The sequence below is a fragment of the Dermochelys coriacea genome, chromosome 3 (genome assembly GCF_009764565.3).
Source record: "Dermochelys coriacea isolate rDerCor1 chromosome 3, rDerCor1.pri.v4, whole genome shotgun sequence".
NCBI classification, from domain to species: domain Eukaryota; kingdom Metazoa; phylum Chordata; order Testudines; family Dermochelyidae; genus Dermochelys; species Dermochelys coriacea.
The window spans coordinates 166,394,299-166,413,002 of record NC_050070.1 but is presented as its reverse complement, the minus strand read 5'-3'; the positions used below and the strand labels follow the sequence as shown (position 1 = coordinate 166,413,002).

The window sequence follows — 18,704 nt, the reverse complement described above, 5'->3', positions numbered from 1 at the left end:
AGTTAAACTTTAACTCCACAGCAATACCTTTGAATATCATAAGGGAGGCAGAACTGGGGCCTTACTCACTCTGGCAGGAATATCTGGTAATTTACAAGCACTATTTTGGCAATTTAAAACAATAACCAGCAGTGGCTGGCAATATGCAAACAATATAAAGTAATGAATGTTTCAATTGAGAAAAAGGGATAGCTGGAAAATATGATAAGATGCCTGTCTTCTGTATCATTAAATTATTGTTACTATGAGAATGCAATAAAATACCCAAAAATAGAAACTCTACATATTGACTGTGTGTTCAGTCCTTCAAAGAAATAAAACACATGTTCCTCATGGCCTTATTGAATTTCTCTGTGGAGAAAAAAAAATCTTTTCTTATGTAAACCTTCCCCATGTGAAAGTATATCCTCAGAAATTAGCATTTTTTTCTGAATCACATAGAATTCCTGTATTAGCTAGTACGTTTACTAAGATGAGCAAATAAAAAAAATAATTTTAAGGAAACTTGTAATATACAATAAAGCAAAGATATTATAATATTGGATTTCCTTATGTATAGCATTGGCTCCATTAACAGGTTTTTTTCCAGAGGAAGCCCACAAATAATGTAATTGTCATTGACAATGAAATGAGTAATAAATTATGAATTCACTAAAATATCAGTTAGTGTATTTAACAATATTCTACAAAACTATAATTGGACTTAAGGATATAGAACTGGATTGGTACTCTTAGTAGATATCAAAGGATTGACATAAAAACAATGCTCAAATAAATACAGGTGGCAAAACCCCTCAGGATAAGCCTAGCAAACCTGCTTATTTTGGTAAAATTTTCTTTCATTGTAAACATTTAGCCTACAGACAATTCGAAGTTCCATCATATGTTTCAAATTTGGTCAATCTCCATGGGACATCACTAGCTGATTCATGTGTCCTATGACTGAGAGCAATGGAAGAGAAAGAGAATATTTTTTTCTCATGGTGAAGCCATCTCACTCTCCCACCATTTGTAGTCTAGCTGACCATGAGACAGTAATGGGGAAATAGTAAAAAGTTTAGGGTGAGATTTTCAAAAGCTCTCAGCATTTGCCTAACTCTGATCCTCCTGAAGTTCACCGTAAAACCCACAGAGATCTCTATGGGAACAGAGTTGGAACAGCACTAAGAGCCTTTAAAAATACCACCAGCCTAATTTAGGTTTGGTTCAGTTTAATGCTTACCCAAAGCTTTGACAAACTTTTTGATTCTGCAAAATTAGGCTAGAAATCTCAGAAGAATGACCTTTCTCAGGATAGTCCTGGTCTGATTGAAAATCAGAAAGGGTATTTGAAAATTTCAAAAACAAAATTAAGGGAAAATTATACCCTTACACAGAACAACTCCAGTGAAGTCAATGGGAGTTCTTGTCAAGCATCTGATGACAAATTTTTGCCTTTAGAACATAAGAATGGCCATACTGGGCCAGACTAATGGTGCATATAGCCCAGTATCCTGACTTCTGATAGTCGCTAATGCCAGGTGCTTTAGAGGGAATGGACAGAACAGGGCAATTATTGAGTGATCCATCCCCTGTTGTCACCTCCCAGCTTCTGGCAGTTAGAGGTTTAGGACACTTACAGCATGGGGTTTCATCCCTGACCATCTTAGCTTATAGGCATTGATGAACCTATTCTCCATGAACTTATCTAATTCTTTTTGAACCTTCACAATATCCATGGCAATGAGTTCCAAAAGTTGAATGTGTATTATGTAAAGAAGAGGAAGTTACTCACCTTGTGCAGTAACAATGGTTCTTCAAGATGTGTGTCCCTATGGGTGCTCCATTGTAAGTTTGCTTGCGTCCCTGCACTGCTGATTGGAGAACTTCGGTAGCAGTGTCCGTTAGGCCCTCATATGCATGGTCTCTCCTCATGCCCCGGCACAAGGATAACCACTGCACACAGGCTCATCCCCCTCAGTTCCTTCTCTACCACAGAGTCATTGACAAGAACTGAAGTAGAGGGGAGGAAGGTGGCTTGTGGAGCACCCATCGGAACACACACCTCAGAGACCCATTGTTACTACACAAGTTGAGTAACTTCCTCTTCTTCTTCAAGTAGTATCCCTGTGGGGTGCTCCACTGTAGGCAACTCCTGAGCAGTATCCCCACTGGAGACTGGGGCTTCAGAGTTGAGTCAGTTACAGATGACAGTACTGTGGAGCCAAAGATGGCATCAGAGGTGGAGTCCCCAGTAATCGCATAATGTTCTGCGAAGTATGGACAGATTTCTGTTGTGGGGACATTATTCAGGAAGGCGACAGATGAGGAGATCAACCTTGTGGAGTATGTGAGAATACCATCTGGAGGTGTCATGTTGTGAACCTCATAACATTGTCTAATGCAGTTTGAGACCCACATGGAAAGTCTCTGGGCTGATATTGCTGAGCCCTTGGATCTTTCTGCAGTAGAAAGGAAAAGCCTAGGAGACTTCCTAAAAGTCTTTGTCCTATCCAGGTAAAAGGCCCGGGAGCTCCTAACATCTTGCGTGTGCAATATAGTCTCCCTGTTATCACGGTGTGACTTAGGGTAAAAAGTTGTAAGGTGGATTATTTGGTTCATGTGAAAAGAGGTGGTCACCTTAGGAGTGAATTTCAGGTGTGGCCTGAGTGTGACCTTGTCCCGAAAGAATACCCTGTAGGGAAGATGTGCCATCAGAGCTGCTATTTCCCCTATTCTCCTAGCCAAGGTGATTGCCACCAGGAAAACTGTTTTCATTGACAGGTATGTAAGTGAACAGCCGTGGGTTTCAAGGGAGGTCTAGTCAGTCTTTTCAACACTAGATTTAGATCCCACGTAGGGGTGGGATGTCAGGGTTGTGTAAAAAGGTTTACTATACCCCTGAGGAATCATTTTGTGGTTGGGTGTGATAGCTCTGAGTAGCCCTCTGCTTGTTGGTGGAAGGCTGTTATAGCCACTAAGAGAACTTTGATTGAATTGAGAGATAGTCCCCATTTTTTAAAAAAGAAAAGGAATACTTGTGGCACCTTAGAGATTAACAAATTTATTTGAGCATAAGCTTTCGTGAGCTACAGCTCACTTCATCGGAGCTGTAGCTCACGAAAGCTTATGCTCAAATAAATTTGTTAGTCTCTAAGGTGCCACAAGTACTCCTTTTCTTTTTTGTGAATACAGACTAACACGGCTGCTACTCTGAAACCCATTTTTTAAGAGTCAGTGCGCAGTCTAGGATCTTTAGAAGAGTAGTGGATGTTGGAGAAATTTGTTGAGAATTACACCAAGCCTGAAATCTGGATAATTTTGGGGGGTAAATACAGTATGTTGTGGATTTTCTACTATGTAATAATACCTCTTGTACCTCCTCCGAGCAGGAACTCTCTATGCATTTGAAACATGAAGGAGCCAAGCTTTGATGCAGAGAATCCCAAAGTTGGGATGTAGAGTACATCCTTCATTCTATGAGGGGAGGTGTGGCGTGGACTGGAAAGAGATCGGTGGGCATGTTGTGAGCTGTGACAGGTAAAGGTGCCAATTCTGTCTCAGCCAAGTGGGAACAATCAGTATGACATGTGCACCTTCTCATTTTATTTTTAATAGGACTTTTGATAGTATGGGAAATGTGGGAACCTGTGATCGAGACTGTCCGCTATTGATTTTTGTATGCCTGGAAGGTGGGCTGCTGATAGTGTAATGTGGGAGATGCACCACTTCCATAACGTTAGTGCTTCTGCATAGACTGAGGGTGATCTGTCTCCTCCCTGTTGATTTATGCAGTACATGCATGCTATGTTGTCTATTAGGACTCTCGTGTGTGTTCCTTTGATCAGCAGGAGGAAGTGGGTGCCAGCATTGCTGACCGCCCTCAGCTCAAGGAGATTGGTGTGGAGGCCGATCTCCATGGACAACCATTTGCCTTGTGTTGTAAAGTTGTTTAGACGCGTGCCCCATCCTATGAGGTATGTGTCAGTGGTGACAGGGAAGTTTACAAAAAGGGGATCCCTTTGCAAATATTTCCTATTTTTTTCCACCAGGGAGTTTTTTACCTTGGTGGACAGTGACAGAGGTTTATCTAGTCCATCTCTGTTTAGTCTGTAGACTGAGCTGAACCACATCTGGAAACGCTGCATGTGAAGCCTGGAATGAGGTATTACCATTGTGCCAGCTGCTATATCCCCCAAAAGTTGGAGGCAGTGTCTGAGTGATATTTGGGGACTGTTTTGTATTGTCTCGATGAGCATAGCTCAGTAGAGGAACCTGTGCTGAGGTAGCAGAGCTTTGGCCTGTAACAAGATGAGGTCAGCCATTATGAATTTCAGGCATTGTTCCGGGATGAAGGTTGATTTCTGGGTGTTGACCCGCAGGCTGAGTTCTGTGAATAAGTCTACAGCAGTTTTGGTAACCCGACAAGCCTTATGGAAGGAGCAGGCTCTGAGGATGCAATTATACAGGTAGGGGTAGATCATAATCCCCTGGGAGCATAGGTGAGCATTCACTACTGAGAGAATCTTGGAGAATACCCTCGAAGCTGATGACAGCCTGAAGGGGACTCCTCTTTACTGACAGTGGTCTTGTCCTAGGGTAAACCTGAGGAACTGTCCGAGAGAGTAGGATTGAAATATGGAAATAAGCGTCCTGAAGGTTGAGGGACAAAAACCAGTCTCCCTTTTCCAGTGCTAGAATAATCATTGCTATCCATCTATAATTTTTCAGCTTTGACAAACTTCTTGAGTGCTCTGAGGTCTAGCATAAGTCTCCAACCTCCCTTCCTCTGGGGTTTTAGGAAATAACAAGAGTAAAAACCTTTTCCTTGTAGACATTAAGGTACTGGTTCTATGGCTCCTTACTGGAGGAGGCAATCTATCTCTTGTTGTAGTAAAGTCCCATGAGAAGGGTCCCTGAAGAAGGATGGGGAAGAGTGGTGGTGTGGGGGAGACAAAGTGGATGGAATACCCATTTTGAATTATTTCCAAGATCCATCAGTCCAGTGTTATGCATGCCCAGGTGCTGTGGAATATGGCAAGGCAGTAGCTGAATGGGTAGAATAGGTTGGTCAGCTGTAGCAGTTGAGGGGAGTGGTCTGTCAACACCTTGACTAACATGTCAAAATTGATATTTTAAGGTAGATGATTGCAACCTGGAAGGCTGTAGACCGGATGGTTTGCATCTGGAGAACCTAGATTTATTTTTCTGAGGTTCGTAAAAGCATTGAATCGGGTAACGGGAGGTACGGGATTTATGCTGGGGCTGCAGACTAAATATTGTTTTTTGTCCAGGCATATAGATTTCTAATGAGTGGAGAATGGCCCTGAAGTCACCTGAAATCTTTAAGGGTATGGAGAGATGCCTCAGTATTCTCTACAAACAGCTCAGTGCCTTCAAAGGGAAGGTCTTCAAGAGTTGTCTGCACCCCTTTAGGGAAAGTTGTAACCATGACACACATTGCATGACCACTGTCATGGAGATGGACCAGGCTGCTGTATTGGCTGCATCGAGAGCTGACTGGAGAGTTGTTTTGGTTACTAGCTGCCCTTCCTGGATGATAGCATAGAATTGGTTGCACGGTGACTCTGGGAGCTGATCAATAAAGCTGTTGAGTTATGAATAGTTGACAGTCATACTGCGCTGTTAAGGCTTGATAGTTTGTGATTCGAATTGCAATGTGGCTGAAGAGCAGGGCCGGCCCACAACATTTTAGCACCTGAGGTGGGGAACTCAAACCCCATACCCCCTCGCTTGGGCCAAAACTTTGAAAGGTCTCAATTCTGCCTTCTTCCTGTTCCACTACCTGCCCCAATAAAGGAGAACTAACAACTTAAAATGCCTTGTTCAAAAATTTTAAGTAACACTTAACTTTCAAATGTCTGAACAGCATATGTAACTTTTCTTGTCTGCATAGTAAACACTGGCATTTTTATCTGTTTGAATAATCAAAGTGGTGCTTTCTATGCCTTCTTGGTTGCAAAGATTTGAACTGCTTCCTGCTGATGGTCCACAACAGTCTGGGTCAGCTCCTGCTCTATTGAGATGGTTGCAAGGCCGACCAGCCTCTCCTGTGTCATTGCGGAGCATAGATGTGTTTTTATTAACTTCAGCTTGGAGAAGCTGCGTTTTCCACTGGCAACTGTTACAGGAAGTGTTAAAAGTATGCGCAGAGCAACAAAATCATTTGGAAAGAGGGTGGTCATCTTATTTGTGCACATATATTCCAGAAGAGCCTTTGAAGTTGATCATGCTGAAATGTATCTTGAAAGGGCTTTCAGTTCATCATCTAAATCATTCGCATCAATATCGCGCATGTCATCATGTGTCAACACTGTCTCTAGTGCCCTGCATTGCTGGTGTAGGTCTTCTTCAGGTATAGTGAGGAGTTTTGGAATATCATACAACAACCCAAATATACTGCTGTGTTCCTTGAGCTGTATGAAATGTTCTTCAACTGACTGTATTGCACTATATAACACCTGGTTAAAGAATTCAACTTTGAATTATTGTTTGGGGTCTCTTATGGGATTATCCTGTGCCTCATAATCAAAATGTCATCTTCTTCGGTGACTCTTGTATTCTTGAATGGGTGGGAAAATAGCTTCAGTGTGAGGTTCCTCTGCCAACTTCTGTGCACTCTTCAGAACGTTTTGAAATCCCTCATCTGATCAGTAAGACTGTAGGTCTGACTTTGCTTTGTCCAGTTGTTCCATTGCTCCAGATATATCAAGGTCAACACCTTGGGGTCTCTTGCTTACAACATTTATTTCAAACAGTATGTCATGCCACAACACTAAGCAACACAGAAATCTGAAGTTATGTATATTTCTGGTGATTCCATTTCCCTATGCCACCGTTCTTCCACGAACAGTTCCTGTCATAGCATTATCCTCCATAATGGCATTATCTATCTTCCCAATTTGGTGTTTGATAGGCTTTATTGCCTTCACTCGACTTTCCCATCGTGTGGCACTCAGTGGTTTCAGTGTCAGAGAGGATGTTCCCAGATGTTGCTTCAAAATTTGCCACTGATGAGTTGATGCAGAGAAAAATACATAAATGGTTTGAATTACATTAAAAAATTCAGCAGACTAACTGGAAGATCAGGCATCTCCTCACCACTCACATTCTCACTGGGGCTGGAAGGCCTCACCATGAACATTTGTGTCTGTGAATCTCAGGGAAGCACCTTCCTACTTAGATAGATAGAAAAGCTTCCTTTGCTTGCTTTCTTTTTCTGAATGCTGCCCCATAGAGGCATTTTCTTCTTTCACTCATGACTGCTGTTCTGTGCCAGCTATAGTGGTTCCAACACTCAGTATAAGGGGACAAATAAGCAGGCTCGTGGCAGGGCCTGAGTGAGGGAAGATATAAGGGCCTAACTGGCTCCTACTACTTCAGTTGACTGCCTGTTCTCCTCAAGTGGGTTCAGGGAAGCAGCAGGAAACAGGAAGCTCCCTGAGAAGCTGGTGTTAATCAGTCCAGGCTCCTGGGGGTGCTAGAGAGATACATAAGAGGCTCCTCCTCCTCTCTCTCCCTGCAGCTCCTGCTGCTTTTTGTTATTGCCTCTCACCTTTTCTCCTGCCTGCCTGTTATGTCTCTTGTGCCCACCTTCGTCCAGCACAGCAATCCACCATCTCTGTGCAACTAGAGCAGAGAGAATACATATGCACCAGCAGCAGACACAATTTTCTACACTCTGGGTCCTATGCTCCCTCCGCCCCCCAGTCTGGCACCTGAGGTGGCCGCCTCAGTTGCCTCATGGTAAGGCCAGCCTTGCTGAAAAGTAGGCTTTCTGCCTGAAGAGGTCCAACCATTTCCAGTCCCTACCAAGGGGGGTGGATCTCATTTGGTTTTGATGGACCTGGAAGTTTGCTATGTCCATAACAATGGAGTTGGGGGAAGGGTGGGAGAAAAGAAATTCCATCTCCCCAGCCAGGATGTAAATGGACCAATAAAAAAAATTACAAGTAGGCCTCACTGATGCTGGGGTTTGTCATATAGTTTTGCAGGTCCACAACAGCCTCATTGATGGGAAAACTATTCTGGAGGTCAAGGAAGAGTGTGGGATGTCAAGGAGTTTGTAATGAACATCCTTGACTTCCTCCAAGAGTATCTGCAGTGTATCTGCAATCCTTTTGGCCAAGTCCTGGAAGAGCCGAAAATCATGGGCTAAGGATGGTGGCAGGGCATGAATGCCTCATCTGGAGAGGAGGAAGAGATGTTGGTCCTCAGAGTAACTTCTTCCTCAACTCCACCCTCCTATTCTTCCATGCTCTCTTCTGAAGGTTTCGAGGTTCTGGATGTCATAGCCAAGGGGGGATGTTTCAGGGGCCCACAAGTGAGACTGGAAGCCTGAGACGTGTGGGGGTGATATGCACCCAGGGATCCCAGTATGGCCACTGGGGCAGTGGAATAGAGCCTAGTGGTGGTGCCCATGGTTGGTCATATGGCAGATTGAGGGTATACCCAAGGAGCCTCTTGATAGCAGATAATGTAGTAAGGGGGTGTGGCATCCCTCCAAAATTGATGGCAGGGGGTGGGGGAGAGAAACTACTCTCCACTCTCTTGTGGACAGAGCTGGGCAGAGCAGGCACTTCTTAAAGCCTGGTGAGCCAGGCATACCCTGTTTGGGGAAGGGGTCCCCAACCAAAAAAGGGGAAAAAAAGGTTTTGCTTGTTTGTTTTTTGTTTTGGAAGACAGATACAGAGGAAAAGGCTCCAACTAAGACTGAGGATACAAAGTAATAAAAATGCTAAAGAAGCTAACTATCGCAAACAGACCGCCAATGGCTCCGTCTGTAGCCAGGGGCAGTTGAGAAGGAACCGTGGGGGATTAGTCTGTGTGTGCTGGTTAGCCTTGTGGCAGAGAAAAGAGACAGCGCATGTGTGGGCCTAACCGACACTGCTACCAAAGTTCTCCGATCAGCAGCACAGGGACGCAAGCACACCCATAGGGACATTACTCAAAGAAGTAGTACTTCCTTATGTTTGTTTTAAACCTGCTGCCTATTAATTTCATTGTGTGAACCCTGATTCTTGTGTTATGAGAAGAGGTAAATAACACTTCCTTATTCACTTTCTCCACACCATTCATGATTTTATAGATATCCACCATATTCCCTCTTACTAGTCTTTTTTCCAAGATGAAAATTGCCAGTCTTTGTAATCTCTCTTCATATGGAAGCTGTTCTATCCTCCTAATCATTTTTGTTGCCCTTCTCTGTACCTTTTCCAATTCTAATATATCTTTTTTTAGATAGGGCAAACAGAACTGCACACAGTATTCAAGGTGTGGGCGTACCATGGATTTATATAGGGGCATTATGATATTTTCTGTCTTATTATCTATCCCTTTCATAATGGGTCCTAGCATTCTGTTAGCTTTTTTGATTGCCACTGCACATTGAGTGGATGTTCTCAGAGAACTATCCACAATGACTCCAAGATCTCTTTCTTGAATGGTAATAGTTAATTTAGACCCCATCATTTTGTATCAGAGTAGCAGCCGTGTTAGTCTGTATTCGCAAAAAGAAAAGGAGTACTTGTGGCACCTTAGAGACTAACAAATTTATTAGAGCATAAGCTTTCGTGAGCTACAGCTCACTTCATCGGATGCATTTGGTGGAAAAAACAGCATCCGATGAAGTGAGCTGTAGCTCACAAAAGCTTATGCTCTAATAAATTTGTTAGTCTCTAAGGTGCCACAAGTACTCCTTTTCTTTTTGCATCATTTTGTATGTATAGTTGGGATTATATTTTCCAATGTGCATTACTCTGCATTTATCAGCATTGAATTTCATCTGCCATTTTGTTTGCCCAGTCATCCAGTTTTGTGAGATCCCTTAGTAACTCCTCATAGTCTGCTTTGGACCTAACTATCTTGAATAATTTTGTATAGTCTGAAAATGTTGCCAAATCACTGTTTACCCTTTTCCACATAATTTGTGAATATGCTGAACCGCACTGGTCCCAGTACAGATCTCTGGGGAACACTACTATTTACCTCTCTCCATTCTGAAAACTGACCTTTTAACTAAAACCTGGTTCTAGAAAAGCATGCAATTCCAGAGGGGTAAAGGGTTTTTTTTTCCCCCACATTAATTCACCCGTCCCTACAAACAGCTGATCCAAACTTTGTGGCTGAGAACCATGTCTAATTTTAATTCATTAGAAGTGGTGCAGTTTTGATTTTTCTGGTTTGCCTCTAATTTACACCAACTTATGCTGAAGTCTTAGTTCCATGTTAGCACTGTATCACTATTTCTTTATCTAACTTATTAAAAAAAGATGATAAAAAGAAAGAGAAGCCTATACTTCCTTCTTAAAAAACACACCACACACCTGATGGGAATTTTTTTTTAAGATGAGTTTTAAAATTGTTTCACTTCATGGAAGACGAAATACTGTTTTACACATAAGGGTCAAATTATACTGGCATCAATCTGGAGTAACTGCTGATTACAATTGGATTGCTCCATCTTTAGACTGATGTAACCAACAGATGAATTTGACCTGTATCTTATGTTTAAGTGAGATAGGAGTTACATATGCTTCAGATCTTTTGGGAACAGTTCCTCTAGTAATTGATGCACAGTAGTTATTGAGCTGGTCTCTAAAACCAGAACTGTAATATATTTTCTTTCTTGCTGCTCTAGATCTTAATGCAAGCTTAAAAAACCCTTAATTTATGCTTGCAACTTTTAAGTTCCAAGTACAACGAAAAATGCACAAGAGTTAAGAAAAGCAGCAGAAAATTGAGCAGTGATTAATAAATGGCTAAATTGGCGTTTGGAGGTTCCATCATACTAAAATAATTGTTGCCTATGCTAGTGTTTAGCAGTTAAAAGAGACCATGGAAATCAACCGTTTGATTCTCAATTTCATACTGTGCCATACAATCAATTCTTTTTAGTCAGACTGTCTCTAGATTTACTTCTGAGCCATAGTAAAATGAGGAAGCTTTCATTAATCTTTCAGATGCTTCATATTAATGACAAGGCTCTTGCATGAACAATGTAACAGCAATTAAAAAGCCCATTAATCTGCATTACAGCTATTAAAGATGCATGTCATTAAAGGGTATGGAGTTTGATTCATTTTCGCACCCCCCCAAAAATGGAGCAATTATGCTCTGGCAATGCACTTTGTCATCAAATTAGGTTGGGGTTTTCCAGCAAATGGCTTTGCAGCATTTAGCTCTTCTCCTATTTTATTATTCATGACTGAAATGTGGAAGTCAAGACCTTTGAAATTACTTTACCTTCTTGTGGAGTGGAGATGTTCAATGCATGTGAGCTCTCAGTACAGCCAGCCAAAGTGCAAGCAGTTAGGGTTACACCATAGTTTGTGAAGGGTTGCACGCCTGTCAACATGCCTACAACAGAAGAAATTAATGTTGGATATGTACACTATGCAGTCCCACGTATGTACATATACAGTCACAATGCTATAATTACATTGTCCAGCAATATATATTTACATAAAATAATATACTTACAATAGTACAGGAGGAAAGGACAAAGCATTAAAACTTGCATTTCTCATGGTTTGAAATAGTTTCTGCTTTTTAAAAGTAAATCGTGTTTTGTTCAATACAATATGCTAATATTGTGCAGCTGGAATCTTCCAGTTATTCTTTTTAAACTAGAAGTTATTTCAAGATTTCAGCAGCTTAAATATACATAACTATTAACTCAGCTTTTCTTTATCCCTTCCCCACCAAATTATTTTACTTATAAGTTTTGTTTTTCCCAAAGAATTTCTAACCTCTTAGATAAAACGAAAGAGATCTTTCTCCTAGGCATTAACATTGTTCTACAAAGCTTCCCATTTTAATCCAAGACATCAAGCTCCTGGTACTATATGAAACATACCATCTGGGTTCCATTACTTCAGTGGTATCGTATAATCCCCGTGTTAATACACCACCACAGTAACGGAACTCAGTTGACACAGTACCCAAGGATTCAACAAGGAAAGATTTGTATACTTGTGCTTTTTCAGGACTTATTGGTGTTAGTGAAGAGAGGTGGATAGAATTCCGCTGTAAATCAGCTGTGAGTGATACCAATTTGATTTCACTCCTGGATGCACTCCTGAAAAAAATGGTCATCCTAGTACTCAAAAAATGTAGGGATAGGTGTAATGATTCAGTGAGGAGTATTGGTGTAGGAAATCTCACAATTATATTAAATTGGAAAATACAGAAATACCACAGTGAAAGTGTACAAATGTTCAAGAAATCTGTCAAAGCATTAGCAGTTCCCATTTCAAAGCAGGCGAAATAATAAAATAATGTGAAGTGAAACTTCAGAAAAAAATAAAAATTAAAAAAGGAGAGCAGACTCTTGCTGACTTTCAATGTGCACCATATTCTGATGTCCACTATGTATACACTGACTTCCCAGTGTAGAATTTCACCTTAGGTGCCAAATTGTGCTATTTAGACACTGCCCTGCATTGGGATGATAAAAAGCTGTACTTTTTCATGAGCAGCTTGGGAAAGAACTTGCAATTGGAAGATACAAAATTATATTTAATTGGAAAATGCAGAGGTAAAGAGCTTGCCTTAAGATCCCTTCAGTGCAGTGTGTCATGATGCTGCCTCCTTCCCCCTTTGGGGTGATGTGCACACTTGGAGGTGGAATTAAATAGGAGTCACTATCATTAACAATTAATGCAGAAAATTTCCTTTCCTCTTGTACAGGACAGCAAAGTAAATGTTAAAGTTGGTGCAGTTTTTCTTTGATGTGCACAGGTGACAATCCAAAGTGAAGTGATGTATTCTCCTAGTATTTGCTAAGAAGCTTGTAGATGCTACAATTTTCCAGACCAATCTTTCATTGAAATGGAGATGCTTGGTTTATTCTTGTACTTGACTGAAAAATCCTGAAAGTTTGGCATCTGCAAGATCTTTCACTTTATCTCTTTTAGGGCCTGATTCTACTCTCCCTTACAACGTATAAATCAGGGGTAACTCCAGTCAATGTAGTTCCATTTAAGAGTAAAAATGGTGAAAGATCAATACCATCCCTCTCTGATCATAGTTCTTGATTCTGCTAATCATCAGTTGATAATGGAAAGCTGCACTGACACATCTGTAAATGCTACAGCAGATACACTGAAGGCAGAGCAGGGTCAGCAGCAGTACCAACAAACTTTGCTTGTAATCTTTCGATGATGGAAGACAGCAATTTGAAAGCACATTGAATAAGCATAAAGTAGGCATTATTGATGTTTTTAAAGTTTTAGCATCCCGTGTAATGCAGGAATGCAGGCATCTGTATTAAACTATTTGGCACCAGCATCTCCAGGGAATCTCTCTGCTAAGCACTAATGCATTTTGCATTAATACTTAACATTGACACATACCTAGTTTGGGGGGGGGGAGGGGAAGGAGGAAGAGGAAAGTAAAACCACACAGTTTGAATTACCTTGAGCCAATAAATAGGTGCATGAATCAATGCATCTAAATCTGACATTTGCATGTTCTCTGCTGTGAGAAGTGTGGTAGGGGATATTTTGTTATACATCAAGTGCCGTTTCACATTGTATTTTGCTGTGGTTTTGGATGCAATTTAGTTGTATTTTACATTTAGCAGCCATAGCCTATTCTCCTTATGAGATAGAGAGTTAATACTCCTTGAATTTTTTGTTGGGAGACATTCTGTGGGGTCCCCAATGGCTTCAGGCACCACCAGCAGCAACAATACATCCAGAAAGATGCCTCAAGCACTGGAGGAATTTTTATTTATTTTACAAAATGGAAAGATCTTACATGCTGTATCTGCGCTGCATTAGATTTTACATATGGAATCATCTGACAGGGATATGAAGGACAGTGGGCGTCTAAAAAAATCATTCTTTTTGTAAATCTGCTTCATTGCTTTTAGTAAAGGCTTATCCAGAGAAATTCTATTTTGACATTTTATAATTCACTCCTTTCCTTTATACATGTAATGTCCACTATTTTGCTGGCAACAAGGAAGCAGATGAACTGAATACATAGGCAATGGAAAGTGCAGTTTTTATTTACATACTTCAACAAACTACTTTTTTTCTCAGCTGCCAACCTAAGTATTTGGCCAGCACCCGCTGTAATCTGTTCTCCTTCATTATGTTAATCTGTGGGCGGAAAGATTGCTGTCATCTTCAAATCGCTTGTACAGCAATGGTAAACACCTTGGCCTGTCTGCAATTGGACAGGTGTCTGCTTTGGTGTCACTCGGCTTTTAATTCAATTAAAGAACTGGCTGCTCTTCTCTCATTACCTGCTCATTTCCCCTGCACTTTTAGTCAGCTATTGAAATTTACACCCGGTGCCTGCCTATCCCAGAGTGCAAAGTCAGCAGTCCCATAACAAAGATCATCTTTGATATACGTGCTTTAATTTATAGCAGAGCAAAGAAAAGTATATAATCTTGTTATAAAACTTCCCTGAGACCCATTTGAAAATGGTAGAGGGTCTTCTAAATAGTTTCTTAATCCTTAATTTGTACACTGTTATGTCAGCATCTCTTAAAGGCAACACTTGACATCCAGGTAAATAGTTCATTTGGCTGTATCACGAAGTGATACTAACCACACAAAATTCTGCCCTCATACATGCATACATAGCTACCACTGAAGTAAACAGGACCTGTGTGGATAAACCAGTGGGTGGAATGGAATGCTGAGTAAATGGTACAGTTAAAGCTGCTTGAAATTAGAGAACTTTACCTCTGCAATAGAATCATCCTCCCAACATTTGAGTTACGAGATCCCCAGTCTTTTCCAGCTTGCTACTGAAGTACAGCTAAATTCTTCTAGGTTTTAAATTTACATCACAGAATAAGTTCCAAGCCTTAAAATCCACATGGTGGATTAGAGACAGTAAATCAATCCAATGCACCACTCTTTCTGCCCACTAAAAAGAACCTCAGGAAATAAATTAAAGTCCTAACACAGACATTTTGACGCAGTGACCCCATGAAACTGAATAATGTCATTTGTTAAATATGGATGTAAAGTTAACAGTGTAACAGATCCGTAAACCCACACCTAGAACATTAAGCCCACTTGGTATGCAAAACTAGTATTTAATTTTCTATACTTTTATTAAAATGTTTTTAAAATTATTTGTAATATTTAAAGCTGGGTTTTAGTAACAGTTTAGGAAGAAAAAACATGAGGTTTATTCTCACATATGAAATGGAGGAAACATGCATGGAAATGAACAGCATAAAAGGGTCCACAATAAATTTATGGTAAAATGGAGGTCTGGTAAGATGAACAGTTAGGCAACACTGCAGGAGAATGACTGTACCCAATCAGGCGAGGAATGTGGGACGAAACCCAGCAGCAATAGTTAAGATGTTTGTACACCAATACAAGGAGCCTGGGTAACAAACTGGAGGAACTAGAACTACTGGTGCAGGAAGTGAAACCAGATATTAGAGGAATAACAGAAACATGGTGGAATAGTAGTCATGATTGGAGTACAGTATTGAAAGGTATGGGCTGTTCAAGAAAGAAAGAAAGAAAGAAAAAGGTCGTTGAGTAGACTTGTATATTGCTAAGATAAACTGTAAAGAAATTAGAAGTGATAGAATGAATAAGATAGAGTCTGTGTGGGCCAAAATCACTTTGGGGAAGAAAGCTATTAGAGCATCCCCGATATAGTGCTTGAGGTGTGTTACAGACCACCAGGATCCAATTTGGTTATGGATAGAGACCTCTTTAATGTTTTTAATTAACTAAATACTACAGGAAATTGTGTGAGTATGGGAACCTTTTAACTTCCCAAATATAGATTGGAGGACAAGTGTTACTAAGTACAGTAGGGCCCAGATTTTCCTGGATTTGATACTGACAGATTTCTTCACCAGATAGTTGCTGAACCAAGAAGAGGTGATGTCATTTTAGATTTGTATTGGTGAGTAGTGAGGACCTCATAGACGAACTGGTTGTAGAGGACAGCCTTGATTCAAGTGATCCTGAGTTAATTCAGTTTAAAAATAGATCTGCAACAAGAGTTCTTGATTTCAAAAGAGCTAATTTTAATAAATTAAGGGGATTAATTGGGGAAGTGGACTGGACCGAAGAACTCAAGGACTTGAATGTGGAGGAGGCCTGGAATTACTTTAAGTCATAGTTGCAGAAGTTATCTGAAGCCTGCATCCCAAACAAAGGGAAAAAATCATAAGGACGGGTTGCAGACTAAGCTGGATGAGTAAGCATCTCAAACAGGTGATTAAGAAAAAGCAGAAAGCCTACAAGGAATGGAAGACGGGATGATCAGCAAGGAAAGCTACCTCTTGGAGGTCAGAAAGTGTTAGAAAAAAATTTGAACTGCCAAAGCCAAGCAGAATTGGACATTGAAAAGGGAATTAAACCCAAAAGTAAGAGGTTCTATAGCTACATAAATAATAATAATAAAAAAAAACAAGAAAAGAAGAAGTGGGACTGCTAACCACTGAGGATGGGGTGGAGATTAAAGATAATCTAGGCATGAGCTGACACCTAAACATATACTTTGCCTCAGTTTTTAATGAGACTAATGAATAGCTTAGAGGTAGAGGCAGGGTGGCTAATGGGAACGAGTATATGCAGGTAGAAATTACCACATCCGAGTTGTAAATCAAACTCAAACACCTTAATGGGACTTAATCAAATCAGATAATCTCCATCCAAGAATATTAAAGGAACTGGCACATGAAATCACAAGCCCAATAGAAAAGACTTTTAATGAATCTGTAAACTCAGGGGTCAGACCCTGACTGGAGAATTGCTAACATAGTTCCCACAGGTGCCAACTTTATGGTCTTTGTGGGGGTGAGGGGGCTTGACCCCTGGCCTGCCCCAGGCTCTGCCCCCACTCCACCCCTTTCCCAAAGGCCACCCCCCCGACCTGCCTCGCCCAGCCTCCTCCCCCCAGTGCCTCCTGTCCACCACTAAACAGCTGATCACAGCGCGTGGGGGGCACTGGGAGGGAGGAGGAGGAGGAACTTATTGGCAGGGCCCACTTATGGGTGGAAGGTGCTGATTGTTGGGGCCGCTGGTGGATGCTGAGCACCCATTATTTTTTTCCCATGGGTACTCCAGCCCCAGAGCACCCATGGAGTTGGTGCCTACAATAGTTCTTATTTTTAAGGAAAAAAGTGATCCAGGAAACTACAGGCCTCTAGGGTTAACTGTATGCAAGGTCAAACAAATTTTAAAAGAGAAAGTAGTTAAGGACAGAGGCACATTGTAATTGGGATAAAATTGTAATTAGTTTTATAAAATGTAGATTGTGCCAGACCAACCTGATCTCCTTCTTTGAGAAGACAACTGATTTTTTAGACAAAGAAAATGCAGTAGATCTAATCTACCTGGATTTCAATAAGGTCTTTGATACACTTCCACATAGGAAATTAGTTAAATTGGAGAAAATGGGGATATTGGAAAATGGAGAATTGAAAGGAGGATAAGAAACTGGTTAAAGGGATGACTACAACAGGTCATACTGAAAGGCGAACTGCCAGCCTGGAGGGAGCTTACTAGTTGAGTTCCTCAAGGATCAGTTTTGGGACCAAACTTATTTAACATTTTTATTACTGACCTTGGCACAAAAAGTGAGAGTGCGCTAATAAAATTTGTGGAGACACGAAGTTGGGAGGTATAGCCACTACAGAGGAGGACCAGAATATCATACAAGAAGATCTGGATGACCTTGTAAACTGGAGTAATAGAAATGGAATGAAATTTAATAGTGCAAAGTCATACATTTAGGGATTAATAAGAATTTTTGCTATAAACTGGGGACTTTATCAGTGGGAAGCAACATAAGAGGAGAAAGACCTGGGTATATTGGTTGATCATAGGATGACTATAAGCCATCAATGCAATGCGACCATGAAAAAGACTAATGCAGTACGAGGATGCATCAGGCAAGGTATTTGCAAAAGAGACAGGGAAGTGTTAGTACCATTATAAAAGGCACTGGTGAGACCTCACCTGGAATACTGTATGCATTTCCAGTCTCCCATATTTAAGAAGGATGAATTCAAACAGGAACAGGTGCAGAGAAGGGCAACTAGGATGATCCAAGGAATGGAAAACCTATCTTATTAGAGGAGTCTCAAAGAACTTGGCTTGTTTAGCCTAACCAAAAAAAGGCGGGGGGTGAGGGGAGGCGGAGATATGATTGCTCTCTATAAATACATCAGAGGGAAAATACCAGAGAGAGAGTGGAGTTTTTTTAAGTTAAGAGCCAAAGTAGACACAAGAACAAATGGCTATAAACTAGCCATCAACAAGTTTAGGCTCAAAATTAGATGAAGGTTTTTAACCATCAGAGGACTCAAAGTTCTGGAATAGCCTTCCAAGGGGAGAAGCAGGGTCAAAAAACGTAACCAGCTTCAAGACTGAGCTTGATCATTTTTTGGAGGGGGTGGTATGATGGGACTTCCTACAATGGCGTGTGGCCCAGCAGTGATTGCCAGTAGCAAAAATCCCCAACTGCTGGAGACGGGACCCTAGATGGGGAGGGTCTGAGTTACTACAGAGAATTCTTTCCCAGGTATCTGCCTGGTACGTATTGCCCACATGTTCAGGGTCTAACTAATAGCCATATTTGGGGTTGGAAGGAATTTTCCCCCAGGTCAGATTGGCTGAGAACCTGGGGGTTTTTCACCTTCCTCTGCAGCATGAGGCATGGGGCACTTGCAGATTTAAACTAGTATAAATTGTGGATTATCT

The 18,704-nt window shown here is 41.1% G+C and overlaps 1 protein-coding gene across 1 annotated transcript in view; it reads right to left on the bottom strand.

The window, feature by feature from the left end:
- USH2A (usherin) overlaps positions 1-18,704 on the bottom strand; it is a 590,403-nt gene that overhangs the window by 304,488 nt on the left and 267,211 nt on the right. Inside the window, 1 exon segment of the mRNA XM_038396580.2 lies at positions 11,245-11,358. Coding sequence (XP_038252508.1) covers positions 11,245-11,358 — 114 coding nt within the window.